The sequence below is a fragment of the Lepidochelys kempii genome, chromosome 6, assembly GCF_965140265.1.
Source record: "Lepidochelys kempii isolate rLepKem1 chromosome 6, rLepKem1.hap2, whole genome shotgun sequence".
Lineage (NCBI taxonomy): Eukaryota > Metazoa > Chordata > Testudines > Cheloniidae > Lepidochelys > Lepidochelys kempii.
This window is the reverse complement of record NC_133261.1, coordinates 91,176,327-91,195,154: the sequence shown is the minus strand read 5'-3', so window position 1 is coordinate 91,195,154 and position 18,828 is coordinate 91,176,327. Positions and strand designations below refer to the sequence as shown.

General features: G+C 55.3%; 1 protein-coding gene across 3 annotated transcripts; it reads left to right on the top strand.

Annotated features, from left to right (window-relative positions):
- Nucleotides 1–468: 468 nt before the first annotated feature.
- On the top strand, nucleotides 469–15,465 carry RPS6KL1 (ribosomal protein S6 kinase like 1). 3 transcript variants are annotated; one of them, XM_073349193.1, is made up of 11 exons: nucleotides 469–645; nucleotides 1,863–2,151; nucleotides 2,797–2,921; nucleotides 6,012–6,104; nucleotides 7,035–7,082; nucleotides 7,957–8,089; nucleotides 11,400–12,383; nucleotides 13,380–13,469; nucleotides 13,668–13,750; nucleotides 14,139–14,234; nucleotides 14,390–15,465. In XM_073349193.1, the coding sequence occupies exons 2-11, from the start codon at nucleotides 1,902–1,904 to the stop codon at nucleotides 14,498–14,500; spliced, it is 2,013 nt and encodes a 670-aa protein (XP_073205294.1). In that variant the 5' UTR covers nucleotides 469–645; nucleotides 1,863–1,901; the 3' UTR covers nucleotides 14,501–15,465. The 3 variants fall into 3 exon arrangements, with proteins under 3 accessions (XP_073205294.1, XP_073205293.1, XP_073205295.1); XM_073349192.1 differs by having other exon boundaries at nucleotides 1,863–2,160; XM_073349194.1 differs by lacking the exon at nucleotides 7,035–7,082 and having other exon boundaries at nucleotides 1,863–2,160.
- The last annotated feature ends 3,363 nt before the right edge of the window (nucleotides 15,466–18,828 follow it).

Sequence of the window (18,828 nt, the reverse complement as noted above, 5' to 3'; positions counted from 1 at the left end):
AGCTGTACGAGAGGGGGCATTTCCCATCTCTGCTCCCTCAACTCCTAGCTGTCCGGCGACTCTTTCCATTTCCTGCCAGAGGACGGCTGGGGGCCTGATTCACGGGGTGCATGGTGCGGGACACTGCCGGGGTGGATGCCGACGGGACAGAGCCTGGACAATCTGAGCTTCGTCCGCCACCTGATGTATCGACAGCCGCGCGGCCCCCTGGTGCCTCTGTCCCGTGTTGTAGCGGGGAAGCCGCTGCGCCCTCCTGCCCATCCCGGCCACTCTCCCCGTTCGCCACTTCCAGGGCAATGTTTTGCCCATTAGACCCTCACCGCCCCGCTGCGCTGCGCGCCTCCGGGGAGGGGGAGGGGGAGGGGGGCGCCGCCGCCAGCTCCCCCTCCCGCGGCGGGCGCTGCCCGGAGAGCCGCAGCCTGCGCGGGCGCTGCCCCTTTAAGACGCAGCCGGTGGCCGAGCTGCCTGAGGATTGGTGCTTTATTCCCGAGGCTGGGGGATGAGCTCATCGGCAGCCAACCGCGGCGGCTGCGGGGAGCCGGCACCTCGCTCCGCGCCCGGCCCCAGCAGTGGGGCGAGGGGAGCGGCTCCATGGGGGCGAGGTGGGTCCCGCCCCCCCCGGGACCAGGCTCCTGAGCCCAGCAGGTACTGTTCCTCCTCCTCGTGCATGTGAGCTGCCCGCGGCGTGCTTCCCGCCGCGCCGGGCCGGGCCGCCGCAGCCCCGTGCCCGAGCCCCTCCTCTGCCCTGTGGGATCAGGCTGGGTCTCCTGGTCCCCTCCCTCCAGCCCGCTCCACGCTCCGAGCAGGAGGGTGGATTTGTAGCCAGGTCATGGGGCCCTTTGGTGCTGTTTCACTGCCGCCATCTCCCTAGCAGGGCCCTCCTGAGGCCACCAGCGCCAGCTCCCCCGCAGCAGCAGCCTGCCCAGAGCAGCCGGGACTCCAGCAATGTGAGCAGAGGAGCTGGACCTAGGGGTGCTGCTGCACCCCCTGGCTTGAAGTGGTTTCCGTCATAGACTGTGTTTACAGTTTGGTTCAATGGCTCTCAGCACCCCCACGATACAAATTGTTCCCGTGGTGCCCCTGAATGTGAGCTTCCTCACAGCAGTGCCCTGCCAGCACCAAGCCCTGCAAACTGTAGTCCCATGTGTTTGTGACTGGTGCTGTTAACCTGAGGCAGCCCCAGGCAGAGGGGAGCAAATGCTTGTTGTGACCAGGGCTGGTCTGTATCTCCTGGATTAGCCTGTTCAACCACAGTGGAATCCACATGAATGTCCCCAGTGCCCTGACTGTTTCATTCATAGAGACCCTTTGTTACATCTCCTCTGGAGAGATGATCAACCCTGATCCTGAATGTGGAGGCCCTGGGGCCAGAGCTTTGGCTCGCGATTGTACTCTCCTGCAGTTTGCAGCTGCTGATCCATTTTGTGGTTGATCGCAGTCTGTCAGTGGTGATGAGAGACCAGAAATAGCCTTTCACTTCTTCTTTGTGGCAGCAGTGGTTCCCCAGCACAGCTCTGTGAATGTTCTTCCTTTCCAACCTGCAGCCACCCCTTTCCCTGCTACTCCAGTTCTTGATGCCCCCCACCCAGCTCTGCTAATGCCCTGCTATTCCAGTCCTGGTCCCCTAGATAGCTCTGCCAAAGTGCTTCACTTCTGACCAGCTATTCCAGGCTTGGTTTCCTCCACTAGTTAGTCTGCCAATGCGCAAGACCTGACCTGCAGCACCTTGCTATTGCTCAGCCCTCCTGCTGCCCTCTCAAACTTCACCAGCCCCCAACTCCTCCCCAGTGTTGTGTTGAAGGGCTTTGTTTTGCTTCTCATCTGCCTTCCCCCCCTCCCACCTCTCTTTTCCGGGATTGCAGGGACTGAGCTGCTGAGGGTGCCCTGAGGGCAGCCAAGTCATGAGCAGAGTCTCCCGTGAGCGCCTGGACTCGGAGTCCTGCTCCCGGGCGCTCTCCCAGGCCCGAATGTATCTCGAGCAGATTCGGAGCCGTGTCTCTCCAGGGGGCCCTGATGTGCATGGAGCTGGGAAGCGGGATTACCTGGTGGATGCAGCAAAGCAGATCCGCCTGGCACTGGAGCGGGATGTGAGCGAGGACTATGAGGAGGCTTTCAATCACTACAAGAATGGCGTGGACGTGCTGCTCAGCGGTGTGCAGGGTATGGTGGGCTTAGGGGCAGGAGTGTAAGGTGCAAAAAATTCAGGGTATATGAGGCTTGGTAGTCTGTGCGGTTCAGGGGTGCTGGGGTGCATCGAGCATGGGGCAGTTGGCAGTACATGGGGTACAAGTGCTCAGTGGCTGTGTATGTGGGCTACACAAGGGAATGGGGGTTGGTAGTACAGGGCGCTTGGCAGCACACTGAGATTATGTGCACATTTTGGCAGTATATAAGGGGAGGAGAGTCTGCATGGCTTTACGATGGAGTTCTCTGGGTCTCTATGGTAGCAGCCAGGGATGGTGGGGCTGACACCATGACTAGCTGGCATGGGGAGGGAGCAGAGTGGGTAGGATGATGGGAATGGGTCAATGACCAGCTGTCAAGCAAGGAGGCATGAGGAAAAAGATAATGACTGAAGGCAGGGCTGCAGGGTAGTGACTGGCTGATGTGGTTGTGGGGCACAGCTGTGGGGAAGACGTGGCATGTGGGGAAATGGCGTTGGGACCTGGTGCGAGGATGAGGCGTTATGAGGGGCAGAGCATCTGGGTGAGCTATGTGACATTGAGACATGTTGGCCAGAGTGTGATGAGGGGCTGGAATGGTGACTAAAGCCATGTCCCTCCCTCCCCCCTGCAGTCGACCCCAATAAGGAGCGCCGTGAGGCCGTGAAGCGGAAGATCACACAGTACCTGAAACGGGCTGAGGAGATCTTTAACTGCCACCTGCAGCGGACTCTGGGGAATGGGAGTTCCACTGCCACGGTGAGGAGGTGGGGCTGGGAAAAGGGCTTCGTAGGGACCCCCTGACTGCCCTGTCCGGGACCTTGGGGTGCAATACTGACAGTATATGTGGTGCTGGTTGGACTCCCTGAGTGCAATCCCCTGTGTGGGGCTGACTAGGATGCATGTGGGACAGCTGTGTTGGGGAGGGGGCTAGGACCCGCATGGCTACCAATCCCAACCCCTAAACTTACAAAGGTGCCAGTAGGGCTATAACACTGGCCTCCTGATCAGGGAAAGGCTGAACAGTGCCCAGGGGTGAGGGAGATGTAACTCGGCCTAATGATGGCAGTGATGGTTGGCTCCAGATCCTGCATGTCAACTGCCAAATGTCACAAGGGAACAAGGTTTAGAAAAGCTCTTTCTCAGTGCCTTAACTGACCGCTTCCTGGGGTGGCCCCATCTGGAGCACCCAGAGAAGTGGCTATTCTCAACCTACATGACACACAGCAGTGGCTTGAAAGTAACTGTAGTGGGGCTGACCTCAGTAATGGGGCTTGTCTGAATTGCATTGTTCTTAAACTCTCCCACCATTGCAGTCCTTCAGATGCAGCTGCTCTCATGGGATGGCAGCTCCTGTCTATGGGGCTGCAGGAACACAAGTCTGGGCAGTATGTCTCCTCCATGCTCTGGGTGCTGCTGTACAGGCAGTGAGGGAGAGGTTTAGGGGCTGCTGTGTCACAGTTGACTCAAAACAAGGGTCTCCAAGGAGATCACCCCTCAGCTCCCAGAGCCCTGCAGCCCCCTTCCTGCCCCAGCATAGACCCAAGGCTGCCCTTTTTGGATAGGCTGGGCCCAAACCAAGACTGAGTCCTGCACCAGCTGCGGAATGTTGATGGCATCTGTGGAAGGGGTGGTGGCTGAAGGGGAGCTGACCCTACCCAGCTGCAGAGGTGAAGGGCTGAGCTGGCTCAGACTAACCATAGTCCATGGCGTTATTGGGACTCACAAGGTTTTTGGGTTTTTTTAAGGTGGCTTATTTAAGCCTCGATTTTTCTTGCGATTTTCTCATTATTAAAAATGGCTGTGATCTCTTGTTTTCAGAAGTGCTGAAGCTACAGGCTGCCATCAGTTAAGGTGAACACCATGACTGCCTCTAGTGAAAATGGCCTCCATTTCTCTTTCTTCCCAATGGGACTGAAACCAGACTGTCCTCAGCTAAGATGGCAGCCACCAGTCCCCCTGTGCAGACCAGACAGGAGGCAGGGCAATGTGGAGGGGCAGGGAATGAGACCAATGGAGTGGGGATAACGCAGTGATGAGCTGCCAAAATCTTAACTGATTCCCTCCTCACCCCACGAGGGGGTCGTTGCCCACCCTTGCCCTCTGGGACTCCTGCCCCATCCAACCCCCCACATTCCTTGATGCCCCCCCCCCAGGACCCCTGCCCCATCCACCCCCCTCCCCTGACTGCCCCCAGAACCGGGCAGGAGGGTCTCATGGGCCACCGTAGTGGGTGCCCATTCCACCCCTAAGAGCCAGAGGGACCTGCCGGCAGTGAGGTGGGGAGTCCCAGCGGTGCTTACCTGGGGCAGCTCCCAGGAAGCATCCGGCAGGCCCCTCTGGCTCCTAGGGGCGGGGTAGCATAGATGGGGGGAGAACAGGAGGAGCGGCTGCTCCCCCCACTGATCACATCAAAAGGGGCACCTTAGGCACCGACTCCCTGGGTGCTCCGGGGCTAGAGCACCCACAGGGAAAATTTGTGGGTGCAGAGCACCCACCAGCAACTCCCCACCTGCGTCCAGCCCCAGCTCACCTCACCTCCACTCCACCCCTGAACATGCTGCCCCGCTCTGATTCTCCGCCTTTACTGACCGCTGTTCGGCGGGAAGCCTAGGAGCGCTGAGAAGGAGGCGGCGGCTTTGCACTCAGGCTGAGGGTAGCGGAGGTGAGCTGGGGCGGGGAGAGGTTCCCCTACGCGCCCCCGCCCCCGGGTTACCTGCTGCGGCGCAGGCGGCCCTCCTCGCACCCTCCCACCCCAGGTCACCTCTGCCTCCCTGGGCCTGAGTGCGAAGCCACCGCCTGCTTCTCAGCCCACCGCGGCTTCCCGCGCGAACAGCTGATTCGTGGGAAGCCTGGGGAGGGCGGAGAAGCGGAGCGGAGGTGGAGGTGAGCTGGGGCTGGGGGTGGGGCGGGGAGCTGCCAGTGCGTGCTCTGCACCCACCAAATTTTCCCCTTGGGTGCTCCAGCCCTGGAGCACCCATGGAGTCGGCACCCAAGGCGCCACTTTTGGCTGGTTAAATTTAGAAGCCCTTTTAGAACCGGTTGTCCCTCGCGGAACAACTGGTTCTAAAATGGCTTCTAAATTTAACAGCCGGTCTAGCGAACTGGCTCCAGCTCACCACTGAGGTAAAGGGCATGTGAGGAGCTGGGACCCAGAATGGAAGGTCAGATGAATGTGTGGAGCAGTGAGACAGGATGGAGAATGTGGGGAGAGCAGGAAGGGCTACTCTTGCGGGGCAGGGGGTGACTTTGGAGACTGGGGAGGGAGTGTGAGGCCAGAAGATTGTGGGGCAAGCAGAGAGAAGTGTGTGGCAAGATGCTGGGTAGGGCACAGTGATAACCTAGGCTGAGGCAGGAAACGAAGGTGGGAGCTGAGTGAATGGGGGATGGAGAGGGGTACAAATGGCAGCTGCCCCATCTCAAGGGTTAGGAGAGGGTAAGGGCAGTCCTCAGTTCCGTGTGTGCACTTAAGCTTGAACTTGCATCTGTTGGAGATGGGAGCTTCGCCCTAAAGGCTCAGAAATCCAGACACTGGCCGAAACCAGAGTCCATTTATTTTATTTTTAAAACAATCACAATTTTGGGTGTGCGTTGCTGATGGTGTCCGAACGTTTAGGTTTGGCAGCTTTGCTGGCTCCCCACAGGTGAAAGGGGAGACCCCTTCCAGCTGCACCCTGGGACAAGAGCATCTCCAGGATTCTCATTCGCATTTCTCAAAAAGAACAGGAGTACTTGTGGCACCTTAGAGACTAACACATTTATTAGAGCATAAGCTACTCCTGTTCTTTTTGTGGATACAGACTAACACAGCTGCTACTTTGAAACCTCTCATTTCTCACTGCCTCACAGGGCTACAGCAGCCTTCGCTTTCGGCCCATCAGGACACTCAGCTCGGCTGTGGAGAACCTGAGGCCCTGCAAGGTTGTGGGAGTGATTGAGAAGGTAAGGAGCTGCAGCAGAGTCATGGCAGCCCAGACATCTGGTGCTGAGAGCCCCTTGCTTGTGCATGCCAAGCAGGATTGAGGCTGGTCACCCACCAGGGAAAACCTGAGTGCTAAAGGGAGTGGGGTGACCACTGACTGAATGGGCAAGGCCCCAGTGCCTTGGGAGGAGGCCCAGAATGGTATTGGTGTCTCAGGGGGTTCTCTCTCTTCTGAGCTAGTACTGACCCCCAGGTAGTGGGGAAGCATGCTGTGCTGCTAGGGGCACTGTTGGAAGAGAAGTAAAACCAATGTCCTGACCACTCACGGCCATTAAAGGCCCTAAAAACCTTTGCAAACAACTCAATGTCTTTGCCTGATTCCAACCTGCATAGCTACATTTTGACTTCATAAACTGATGCCCAGTTGCTATGGCGATGGATGCCCTATAGGTTCCATAGACCCCAGCAGAAGTCAGGATCTCTGGAAGATGGCGTTGGTTTCCCTGCACCTTCAGCATGTCAGGGCCTTGAAGTGAAGGCATTAGGTTCCTTCCCCCTGAACCTGAATTTTGAGTGATGAGATTAATTCCCTTCTGCCTCCCCCCACCCCACCCCTCTCCACTGGCAAGGCCCAAAGGTGGGACAAAACGTGTTACACAGATCTAAAGGGAGGAACATAAAATAATGATGCAGGAAGCTGAAAATGCTGTAGGATTCCCCACCTTTAGTGTCACTAACTCTTCCTGTATTCCTTGTCTCCTTATCTTCCTATTTCTGAGGTAACTAATGTTGACTGATTAAAAATGTGGCTGGAGGGTAGGGGTAGCTAGAGACACCAAAATAGTAAGGAAAAGAGGTAACTGATACTAAAATGAGCCAAGTCCCTTGAAATGGGACTTGGGGTGACAGAAGTCATTGTTTCTGATATGGGCTGTCACCATTGCTTGCAGGTGCAGTTAGTCCAGGATCCAGCCACTGGGGGGACCTTTATACTTAAGGTGGGTGTTTCCTATCCCTTGGCTTCTCCATCTCCCTCTCCTTCGGGGGAACCCTCTGGCAAAGAGGTGTCCTGTACCAGCCTGACCTGAGGAGTATTTCCCATGAGTCCCTCAGCTCTGTTTTGTGCTGTTCAGCAGAAATAAATTTGATAGTAGTATCCAATGTCCCCCTAAAGTCTCCCATGCCCTGGCATAACCCTTCCCCTCCATTATCTCCTGCAATCAGAGGGGAATTCAGTCTCCTTATTCACTCAGACATGAGCTGCCTGCCCACTGCCCCTCCAATGGAACTCCGTCCAGTGGAGCTGGTGGGACCCAAGCCGTGGATCCTGTGTCCAAACATGAATTGGAGCAGAAATGACCTCGGTCTGGGAGTGCTCAGTCTGAGTCCCTGGGGCATTTGTCCAGCGCAGTTAGGAGTGATTATCACTGCTCATGGAAAACCCAGAACTGGAATAACAGAGAGCTTGGAGGCTGTGGGTAAGAATGAGGGGCATCAGCTGGAGCTGTGGGAGTGGTGAGGACTGGAGTAGCTGGAGGGATTGAGGTGGATGGGCAGAGCTCTGGGGGTGGGGGGCCAGCCTCAGAATAGTGATGGAGGTTACAGATCAGGAATAACCTGCATTGGCAGAGCTGTGTGGAGTAACAAGGGGCGCTGTGTGGGCGTAGTGGCAGGGCTGTCTGAGCAGGGTTTGCTGAGCTCAGCAGATGTAGTGCTCTAGTCTGTGTGACTGGTGGACAGAGGTAGGAATGAGGGGCTTGTCAGAATGGAATAGACCAGCAGTCCCTCCCATTCAGTCTTCTGCCCTGGCGGTGGCCAGTCTCCTGAGATTCAGTGTCACTGAAAGTTCCCAGCTGTATGTTCCCCATGCAGAGCCTCCCCAAATCCCATGTGGAGACCCGTGAGCGGCAGACCATCATCCCACACGGAGTCCCCTTCATGGCCAAGCTGCTGCACTATTATGTGAGCGAAGACTCCATTTTCCTCCACCTGGAGCATGTGCAGGGTGAGTGTGAGCGCCAGGACTCTGCTTCCTTCTTGTCCTAGCCCTTGCTTCTCTGACGCTGATCTGGAGTGAGTGTCTTGTGTGTGCTAGCGCTGTTTGGGACCATGTTTTGCAGTGAGGGTGACGCTGCAGGGCTCAGAGACCCTGCAGCGGGAGCCAGCAAGCAGCACTGGGGGTTTGGCAGAATAGATAAGAGGCTTCTGGGATCCACGTGGCTGAGAGAGTAAGATAGAGATTAGGCTGGTGGAGGCCTGGGTATGACGATGTGGCTCCAGGTTACTGGAAGCAGGGCTGCTGGGCTCATGGAGACCAGGGGGAGGGAATGGAGGCAGGACTCATCGGAACATAGAAATTGCTGTACTGATCAGACCATTGATGTGTCTAGTCTAGTATCCAGTCTCCCATGGTGGCCAATAGCAAATGCATGTGAGGAAGGTGCAGAAAACCCTGCTGTGGACAGATTGTGAAATAACCTTTCAGGGCAAGTTCTCCCTCAGCTGGAATGAGCATGTGCACAGCTATGTGCCCCATTACCTGCTTTCAGACTCTGCTGCCACTCATTATTTTGTAGACTTGCATCATGTCCCTCCTGTTCATGTCCTCTTTAAACGAAACTCTCCGAACTTATCACTCTGGGTCCTGGCCTGGAAGTCCCCCCAGGCCTCCAATCACTTGCACTCCAGTCTCTGAATCCCTTCTCTTTCTGCTATACCCGGCCCGGGAGAGAGTGACCAGAGCACGGTGATCCAGGTGGGAGTGTGCACCACTAACTAAGATAAGAGGGTTCTGAGCCTAGTGAGGGGTGTGTTCTAGTGGTTCCCGTGCTAGGAGAAGGCAAGAGTATGGGGTGGGTCCTGCAAGATTTCCAGTCCCAACAGGACTTCTGAGGAAGGCTTGAGTTCTTGTGGTATTTAGCATGAGATTTGGAGCCATGTGCTCAGAGCCACTTCCTGTTTGCTGGTTTCCAGCAGACAGCCCACCCTAGGTCACTGCGGGCTTCTGCTACCGCTTTGGGGCTGGGAAGGAATGTTCTCCCCATACCACCAGATTGGTGGAGGCTGGCTGGGGTTTTTTTTTGCGTTCCTCACAGCAAAACCTAGGGTTTGGGTTTTGGGCAACCGGAAGCCTGGAATTCTCCCCTCTCAGAGGTCACACTTTGGACCCACGTGAGAACTGTTTAGTTGTCCCAACTTTTGGCAGGTGCCCAGCGCAGAAACTCGCTAATTTAGGCTCCAAATCCAAAAAGGTAACATAGTGAGTATCCCAAAGGCATCTCTTTATGAGGTAGGGACATGGTGTCTAACCTTGTGGGGGCAAATGCGAACCAGGACCAGGAGACTACTTCACGGGACCACCCTGCCAATGTGTTTGATGGCGGTGCTGGCTGAGGGTTGAGGTCCCCTCTTGCCTCTGCTCCCAAAAGGGGGAGGGATGCTAGTGGGCGAGTGGAGGCATACAAATTCCCTCCTAGTGTGATGATTAGCACCCCCTGCGGTGGGAACCCCCCAGAATTGGCAACGGATCAGTGGGGTGTGAGGGATTGCGCTGGGCTGCCCACCGATGGGACACTTTCATGTAATTCGACTAATAAAGTTGCAGCCTGAGTGAAACTCATAATACCAAATGTCCTTTCCTTCGTCCACACAATGAGAACACAAACAGCATTATCCTACTGCCAGGAATATTTTCAGTTCCACTCCTTAAGCATCCTGACACTTAGTTTTATTGCCCAACAGTGCTGAGCAGAGATTGTCACTCCGTTATCTGTGATGGCCCTTTTCCCTGTGTGGCTGCAGCTCATTTCTATTGTTTGAGTAATTCAGACTGTTCCTTCCAGCGTGCATCATCCTGCTTTGCCAACACTGAATTCCATCTGCCATGGTGTTGCCCATTCACCCAGCTTTGTTGGATCCCTCAGGAGTTCCTCAGTCTTTAGTCTCCACTTATGTAAATAATTAGCTGTGAATGTTGCCACCCCACTGCTCACCCCTCTCCCAGAGTGTTAATAAGCACAATAAACAGTACCACACCTCAGGGTGCTTCTTTCAACTTTTTTTTTTTTTCTGCCATGCTGAACATTTATTTCCTTCCTATCCTTTGTTTTCTGTCAGGGATTAGCAATGGGCTAAGGCACAGAGCTGTATTCTTGCCCCATGACTATTTTGTTAGTCACTTTTGAGGGACATTGTAAAGTTGTTTTTTGGTTTTAAAAGCATGTGTAAACTACATTGGCCTGTTCTCCTTTTCTCCCCCATTATTTTGCTGATCCACTAGATTAGAGGGGCATGATTTTCCTTTGCAGAAGCCCTGCTGGTTTTCCCCCATCATATTAGTATCATTCAGACTTGGCAGATAGAGACTGGGGGGGCAATAGGGAGCTAGTTAAGTCTTCCAGATTCTGTGCCACCTCTGCCTCAGCATGAGTTATAGAGCAGTCGGAGGGGTGCTAATCGACGCTGCTGGCATAAGGGCCCTTAGGGATCAGCATAGCTCTGTCCTTCCTCTGCCACCTCTCCCTCCCCCTGTCCCCTGTGTTGGAGTGTGATGGCTGGCAGAGGGGGTAGCTTGTGTGGCGACTGACTCAGCTGACTATGCCAGGGAGGAGTTCCCTTCCACCAGGGGAGTTCTCCTCTGGCTGCAGGGCTCTCTGGTCTGCAGTTCCCAGTGTTATCCTTGTGCCTCTCTCACAGAAGTGCCACATTTGCTACCCTTGTGTTACTCATGTAGTAGCTGATTTTAATGTGACCGCAGATTTTTGTTAACCACTCAGCCACTCGTTGTCAAGCTCCTGCAGAAAACTCCTGGGTGAATGCCATCCAAGCCTGGTGACTCACTGATCCATAATTTATCCATTTGTTCCTGCACCCCCTCTTTGGGCACTTCAGTCTCTGACAGTGCCTCATCTTCATTGTCATTGGGACCAGAAAGGCCTTCTCGGGGCATAGAGGAAATGGTCATGGGGCAAGAGGAGGGGTGAAAATGGGTCTGAGGTCTGGGAGGGAGACAACTGTTGGGATCAAGGGGGGCTGAGGAGAGGGGGTGGAACTGGGCCCTGGGAAGAAGAGGTGGAGACAAGCTGCTGAGGCCAGAAGGAAGGAGAGAGAGGAACCCACTGTGATTAGGGGCCCAGAGAAGATTCTGGGTGAATTTTTTTTCAGCATGTTAATTTCAGCTGCTCCGCATGTGAGCCTGATGCCTGCTGAGCCCTGAAGGCTGGTGTCAGGGTAGTAGGTGGTTGGGGTGTCTGTCTGCCGGGGACCTGGAATGGTTTCCACCCCCTAATACTTTTTGTCTTCCCTTCACTCTCCAGGCGGGACACTCTGGTCCCATCTTCACTCCCAGCCTCATTTACAGCAAGGTTCCTCTGATGGCCCCAGTAACCTAATCCCGAAGCCCAGCTCAGCTCTGGTGGGCCATGGTGAGAAGCAGCGAGTAGGGAGCCGCTCGGGGGCTGGCTCTCAATCCAGCCAGAGCTCCAGCTTCTGCCTGGAGAATGGCACTGACCTCCCAACCTCTGCGAATCACCATTCAGCAGAAATTGCTGACCAATCGTCCTCTCAGGAGCAGTCACCTGACCACATGGATGCCAGACGAGGGACTGGCTGCAGGTTCCATACTGGCCCCACCAATGGCCGTGAGGGAGTTACTGGGGGGAAGGATTTAAGTGCAACACACACTCTGTTTGGTGTCACTGATTATGTCATCATGGCAATGGCCAAGGGACGCAGGGACCAGAGCTTGGCCTTCCAGTCACGTGACTTGTTAACCAGCAGTGATGATGTCAGCACTGTATCAGAGAGGGAAGCTTCTCAGCAGGACGCAAGGCTACTAGCTGATGAAAGGCCGCCCCAGTCTCCTGCTGCAGTCCCGAAGGCTATTGGAGGAGGCCACCTGGTGAAGGTGGCATCTCGAATTTGCCAGGTGTCTTATGCTCCCTGGGCTCAGCCCACATGGCCCCCAGTGGTTCCCCCAGGACAAAGGCAGCTGCACCCTGGAACCACTCTGCACAGCTCCAGTGAGTCCTGCAGGTGTGATTCTGGGGGGCAGGAGTCATTGAGGAGCAGGGCCCGAGAAGGAGAAGGCCATGGTCAGCACAGAGAACATCCAACTGCAGGACAGCGTGAGCCTCCAGTCCATCGCTCTTTCCAAGGGGATGGTCAGGGGACCTGGGATGTGAACGAGGAACTCATCCGGCTGTGGGCAGCTGAAATGATCTTGGCTCTGGAGGGACTCCACCAACAGGGGGTGCTGTGCCGGGACCTCAACCCCAGAAACCTGCTGCTAGATGGTGCTGGTAGGTGCTGCTTGAGGCTATAGCATGAGAAGGGGTTTTATCCTCTCAACAAGGGGGCCTGTGGCATCTGATCCACTCCAGGATGCTTTGCCCCCTCACTGCATCTCCCTGTGTTTGTTCTGTGAAGTCTGAGCAACTCTGATCTAGACCCCACCCCCTGTGCTCCAGGCCTTTGGGGCTTCTAGGAGACTGCTACAGTCTGCTGTGCATGAGTCTGTGCCTGGAGATCACCGTGAGCTCCAGCAGAGGCAGAACAAGGCTGCTCAGGAATGTTAGCCACATGGACCACATTGTGTTCTCTGGGGGGTCCTGGCTACTTGGGAGACCTCCTCTGAGCCTTCACAGGGGAAGTTGAGATCAGCTGGGGCAGTCAGGCTAACAGTCCCCAGGGCTAATGGTTTGGGGCCTTTGATTCTGCAAGTCAGCCCTCCCACCCTTGGTCTGGCAGCCTGAGTTCATTGCTCTCCAGAGTGCACTGCACAGCCTGTCTCTTCTCTCGAGGCGTGTGTCTGTGTGATGAAGAATGTGGGGCAGTTTAGAAACCTACAAAATAAACAGTGAATCCTTGCAGGGCTCCTTTAAATGAGAAGCTGGGAAAAATAACCCTTTCCCCCTTGCCCCAGACTCCTCATCCTCTCTCCTTGCTCCATCCAGCTACTCTTGCTTGGATCCCATCCTACCCAGCCCTTTCACTAGCTGCAGACCTGTCACTCCCAATGCCTGTTCCCCAGAAGAGTCTAGTCCCTGCTGTGCATGTGAGAGTCACGTGTTCTGGGGCCTGGTGCTCCTTTGGGGCTCAGAGCAGTGAAAACATTGGAGCCCAGCTGTGTTGCAGGGCACAGGGGAAGTGCCAGTGGGGCAGCTTTTCCTATCAGGTCCCACTGCAGGGGACGGGCGCCTGGAGGGATAGGGCCATGGCTTGTGGCACATGCTGCAATTATTGGGTGTCTTTTGTCCTGATCTCCCTCCCTGCCCCTGACTAGTGCGGTTTCACAGGTCACATCCGTCTCACCTTCTTTGGCCAGTGGACAGAGGTGGAGCCACAGTGCTGCAGCCAGGCCCTGGAAGATATGTACAGCGCCCCAGGTAAGGGAACAGTCTACTGCCTTCTCTGATGCCCCCTTGAGACACAGCAAGAGATTTATATCTGCCCAGCAGCATCTCCCCCTCTGTCTGATCTCTTCCAAGGGCAGCAGCCGCCAGTGCCCATGGGAGCTTGATGCTCGGTTGCCTTTCAGCATCTCCCTCCTATTTGATCTTGAACTCATTTGACTTTCTCTGCAGAAGTGGGTGGGATTTCTGAGCTGACTGAGGCCTGTGACTGGTGGAGCTTTGGGTCCCTGCTGTACGAGTTACTGACCGGAACGGTGAGTGGTTTCTGTGTCCGCATCTTATGACACAGGCAGGGGGCAGCACAGTATCAATTCTAGTATTGGTGCCCCAGTGCACATGGGGGCTACGAGGAGTCTGTGTCCTGGAGCATAGATCGGGCTCCAGGCTGAGTTGTCACTGGTCATGACTTCTAGTACCGGAGCCTGGGTAGCTGGATGCTGCTCCTGTGGGGTGCTGAGGGCCTGAAGCTGATGAGCCATTGAATTGTGGGAGATGGTCACTGGGGGGGGGGGGGCTGAGACTGTTACCCCCATGATGCTTGGGGAAGGGCAGTGGCAGATGAGGTGTAAGGTGGATATTCCTCTCTCTGAACAGTGCCTGCTGCACAGGGGTCTCCTCACTGTCTGTCTGTCTCTCCTGCAGTCGCTGTCCCAGAGCCACCCCTCGGGGATTCACCCTCACACCCAGCTGCACCTTCCGGAGAGGCTCAGCCTGCCTGCTGCATCCCTGCTCACTGAGGTGAGGACACCCAGCTGCTGTGAGCAGGGGGAGGGGGCCATGGCTCTGGAGCAGGGATAAAGAAGCTTTGGCAGGAGCCTGCTGGGTGAGGGGTGGGAAGGGCCCTTGTTGGCGCTGTGCTGCTACTCCCCATCTCATCCCTCATTTCCTTCTAGCTGCTGCAGTTTGACCCCAAGCTACGCTTGGGCTCTGGAGGAGGTGGAGTCAACAAGCTGAAGAGCCATTCCTTCTTCAGTACCATCCAGTGGAACAAGCTGGTTGGCTAGATAGACACGTGGAGCAGCGAGGAGTGAAGGATGGAGTCATGGTGCCAGGCAGGGGCCTAGCAGGGTGGGGCCCAGTGAGAGACCCAGATCCTGCTGGGGAGGCAGATTATCCCCCTAGATCATTGGGTCACTGGGACCTGTGATCCTGGGTGGTACTTGCAGCTCTGCCAGTCTCAGGGAGGTCCAGTTCTGCAAGGGCTGATTGCAGAGGTCTGGATTGGGTCCAATTTGCAGCCTTGGGTTCTTCTTCCTAGGATAACTTCCATTTGTGTTGCAGTAGAATTTCCAAGAGATCAGGCCAGGCTGGGGTCAAGTCATGTTGTCTCCCTGCCCTCCTTCCCCTAGGTCCTCCTTTTCTCACCCTATATCTAACCCAACCCTGGTAAAGGTCACTGACCCCTACAGAGGTGAAGACATCAGTGCCAGGGGGCCTAACTCAGCCCTCTTGGTCTACTACCCTTGCTGTCCCATGGGTTCCCTGGGACATTCCTGCCCCTCTTGACCCACAAGCTCTGTGGGGTCCTCCTTGCCTGGTGCTTTCTGTGGGAAGCCAGTCTCTGTACTATGAATGAGACTCCCCTGCTCACCCAGGGGCCTAGAGGGGCAGTATCTCCCTCTGGGGCAGCTCCTTCTCTGTCCATAGATTCCACCAGCTCCCTGGTTCTGCCTGCCCTGATCAGGGGGGCATTCCCCCCCATCCCAGTTACTCTCTCCCTATTTCTCTCTGTGTTGCCTGAGCTCTATATAGCTTACTAATGCATTTCCAATGGCTACCACTGGAGGGGGGCTGGAGTTGTGGACTGTGTGTCTCACGGACTGCATATGCACCAGCAGCACCTGCCCATGGTGTCTTGGGGGTGGGGGGAGGAGCCATCCCCTCTCCTCCTCAGTGTATGGGAGGCTCCCCCGGCATCTCCCATCTGCTCTGAGTGAATGTCTGAAATCAATAAAACAGCTTCGCCCAAGTGGGGGGTTTGTTTCTGATTTACACACCATGGGGCCCTTGCTCCGCTTCCCCTCCCAGGTAAAGATCCTGATCCTTGGTCGAGGGCTCCTAAGTTGGGCACAAACCCGTTCAGAGGTCACAGGCCTTAGCACCAGCTGCTCTGCCAGACAGGACTATGAGAACTCAAGGCCAGGCTCCAGTTTCAGAGGGGACTCTGGCCTGAGGACCTCCCCCCCCCATCACACATGAGAGTAGAAGATCCCCATGACCAGGCTGGGGCAACCTCCCATCCCCTAGGTCAAGGGATAGGACTTAGAAGATTCTGTTTAGGTCTATTTAATAATTACACCCAGGCCTCCACTGTCTGGGGTTCCCTAAGCTGCCTTGCTCCCTTCTCGGTTTTCAAGATGTTGGCAGAAGGGATTCTGTGCTCCTGTTTTCTGTCTCAGTAAGACTGTGTGGCTATGGCTCTTTTGTCCCTTGCAGAACAGCAGCTGCACACTGAACCCCCTTCATTCCCCTCCCAGAGGCATTTCCTTCTGCCTGCTCTGCACCCTCAGCCCACACCTGCTACTGCAACCTCAGCACCTTCTCTCTGAGCTCTCCTTTCAGGGAGATGTTTCTGTACTTGCAACCAGTGCTCTGTCTCTGAGGTTACTGATTTCCCAACCCCCTGGGCTCTAAGGCTGTGAGCAGGAAGAGGTTAGAGGGTGACTCACTGTGGAACAAATGGCTGGGGCAGAGCCTGCAGATGGTGTTTTAATTTCTGAGAAACTGGCCAAGTGGCAGGAGCAGACAAGGCATTAACCAGCTAAATGCAGTGCAAGGAGAGAGGAAGGCAAGGGGGGTGGGGGGGAGGCAGGGGCTGTTCCCTGACCTCTGGCAGCTCAAGCCTGCACTGCAGCAGTCCTGCTGCTATTCCAATCCTTGGCCCCGTAAGCGTGGGCCAGATGCAGAGGTGGCTAGGCCCAGCAGGGAGCTAGGAGCAGGTGGGAGGGGCTGGCAAAGGGACTAAGTTGCCATGTGCTACCCTTGCCGCCTCTTGTTCTTGCACCACCTCAAGCTGGGTGTTGAGGCAGCACCTGCCCAGGAACTCCCCAACAGCTTCTGTGGCATGACAGCGTCTCCTCCACGCTCCTTAGCTGTGACACCTTAGAGACTGACCAATTTATTTGAGCATAAGCATAAGCTGTAGCTCACGAAAGCTCATGCTCAAATAAATTGGTTAGTCTCTAAGGTGCCACAAGTCCTCCTGTTCTTTTTGCGAATACAGACTAACACGGCTGCTACTCTGAAATCTCCTTAGCTGGAAGCAGAGGGAGGTTCCTAAACCCCAGGGGAGAATGAATCCCATTCACAGGGACACATGGCGTGGGAGTGGAATGGGCCTTTCTAAAGTAAACAGCTGCTGGTGTGGTGGCTGAGAATAGGGTGGGGGAGCAGGGCCAGCCCACAACATTTTGGCACGCCAGGCGGGGAGCTCAAATGACACCCCCATTCCCCTCACTTGGGCCAAAACTTTGAAACTCTGGGTCCTAGTGCAGAGTCTGGCACCTGAGGCAGCTACCTCAGTTCGCCTCATGGTAAGGCCAGCTCTGTGGGGGAGCCATTGGCTCATTTCCTCTTTCATCACTCTTGTGGCAGCCAAAGAGCTGCACATTCCCCTCTGAGGAGCAGACACCAGGCCTCCTGCTGTTGCGTATTCTGAAGACATGGCACTTGGCTCGCAAAGGGCTCAGTGGCTGCCATGAGAGGCTCTTTGCTCAGCTCTCGGGCACTGCCTCACTAATGGAAGGGCCAGTGGCAGCAGAATGCTAATGAACTGTGTGCTGCTTATCCTAAGCCCCTCACAGCTATGCTGCAGGGGGTTTATGTTTCCAAGCCCTGTCCCCCAAGGGGACTGCAGGCTGGAGCAGCAGGGAGTTGGTACAGATGGCAGGGAAATCAGTGGAGGTGCAAGTGAAGCTGCATTGCAGCTAGGCTCCCCTTACCTGTCTGGCAAAGAAAGACTAGCCCCAAACCCCCTCACAGACATGGAGGTGACTGGTTCTAGCTTCTGCCTAGCTCAGGCCATGCCACTGCTCCCCGCTTCTCATGGATTGCCCCTAGGCAGTGAGCTGGATGGCTGGGGAAGCTTTCACTCAAGAGCAAGAAATGAAACTTAGTAACTGCCTCTCCTGGCTTGTCCTTTTGGCCAGCATGTAGGACACAGGCCTGGGGGTGGGGAGGAGGATGCTAAGGAGACAGAGGATGCATATGTCTGCCTGTCTAGCACAGACATCCCCCCCACCACCACCAAGGCTCAATGCTCACCCAGTAGCTGGCCAGCTCTGTAGGGCTGCATTGCCATCACAGTGAGCAGTGTCACTAGCAGAGCACTATGCCTTGGAGCAGGAAAGGAGCTGGGAAAGAGAGTGAAGAGGACCAGTGCAAAAGAAAGCCAGCCCCTCCACCTGACCACCAGCACTCAAAGTGGTTCTTGCAACAACCTCAGGAGGGCAGCCCTTCTGCATCGGTGCACAAGAGCACCTGCTCAACAGACAAGCTAGAGCAGCTGGCCTCCAACTTTTTCATCACATGGGCCATATTTTACTAGAGCAGCCACCTTTGAACACAAGGGAACTGGGCTGGCTGGGCACCATCTGTAACTATAGAAGCCCCACTTTGGGAATCAGAGCTAACAGGGGGTTGGGGCAAGACATGGTCTCTGGAAGTGGTTTTGTCTGATGAGGCCATTTCCTCACAGCTTTTCCCCCTCAGCTGAGGAGCTGGTTTCTGTGCCAGTGTCTGATACATGTTAAAGGTATACTGTACATGGACAGAAATGCTAATACCACACTGCTTTGTTGTATTTGCATTAGCCACAGCTACTGCAGTTTTCACTTACCCTGTGCCTGGCTGATGCTGGGATCAGGCTTTATCTGGCAAAGAGACAGGTGACACCATAAATGAGGGGAGTGGAGCATAAGCATAAAACAGGAAAACTTTAACCTCCAGCCGTGAGATTCATTCTCCTTCCACTCACAACCCTTAGAGTTTGGAGGTGGTGCTGGCCACATCTGCTCACAGTGTTGGCAAAAGTGCCTCCTTGCAGCTATTAAGCACAATTGGTTAGACATCTGTGACACTTTTGCACCGATGCAGGTCTTACCACTGTGGTGTTTTAAGATTAGTACAGGACATGCTGCAAGGGCCTTTGCTCTGAGACCTTGGCAAAGCTCCAACAGCTGCAAAGTGGGTTTGCTCACTGCAAGAAAATAGTAGACTTTTGTGTGTGCAGCTGGGAGACATTTCTGACCCTCTGAGCCATCACAGGTGTAGATGAGATTAGCTAACAGGCAAGCTCAGAGCCCTGAGGTTTTATGACTTGGGGAGGGAGGGG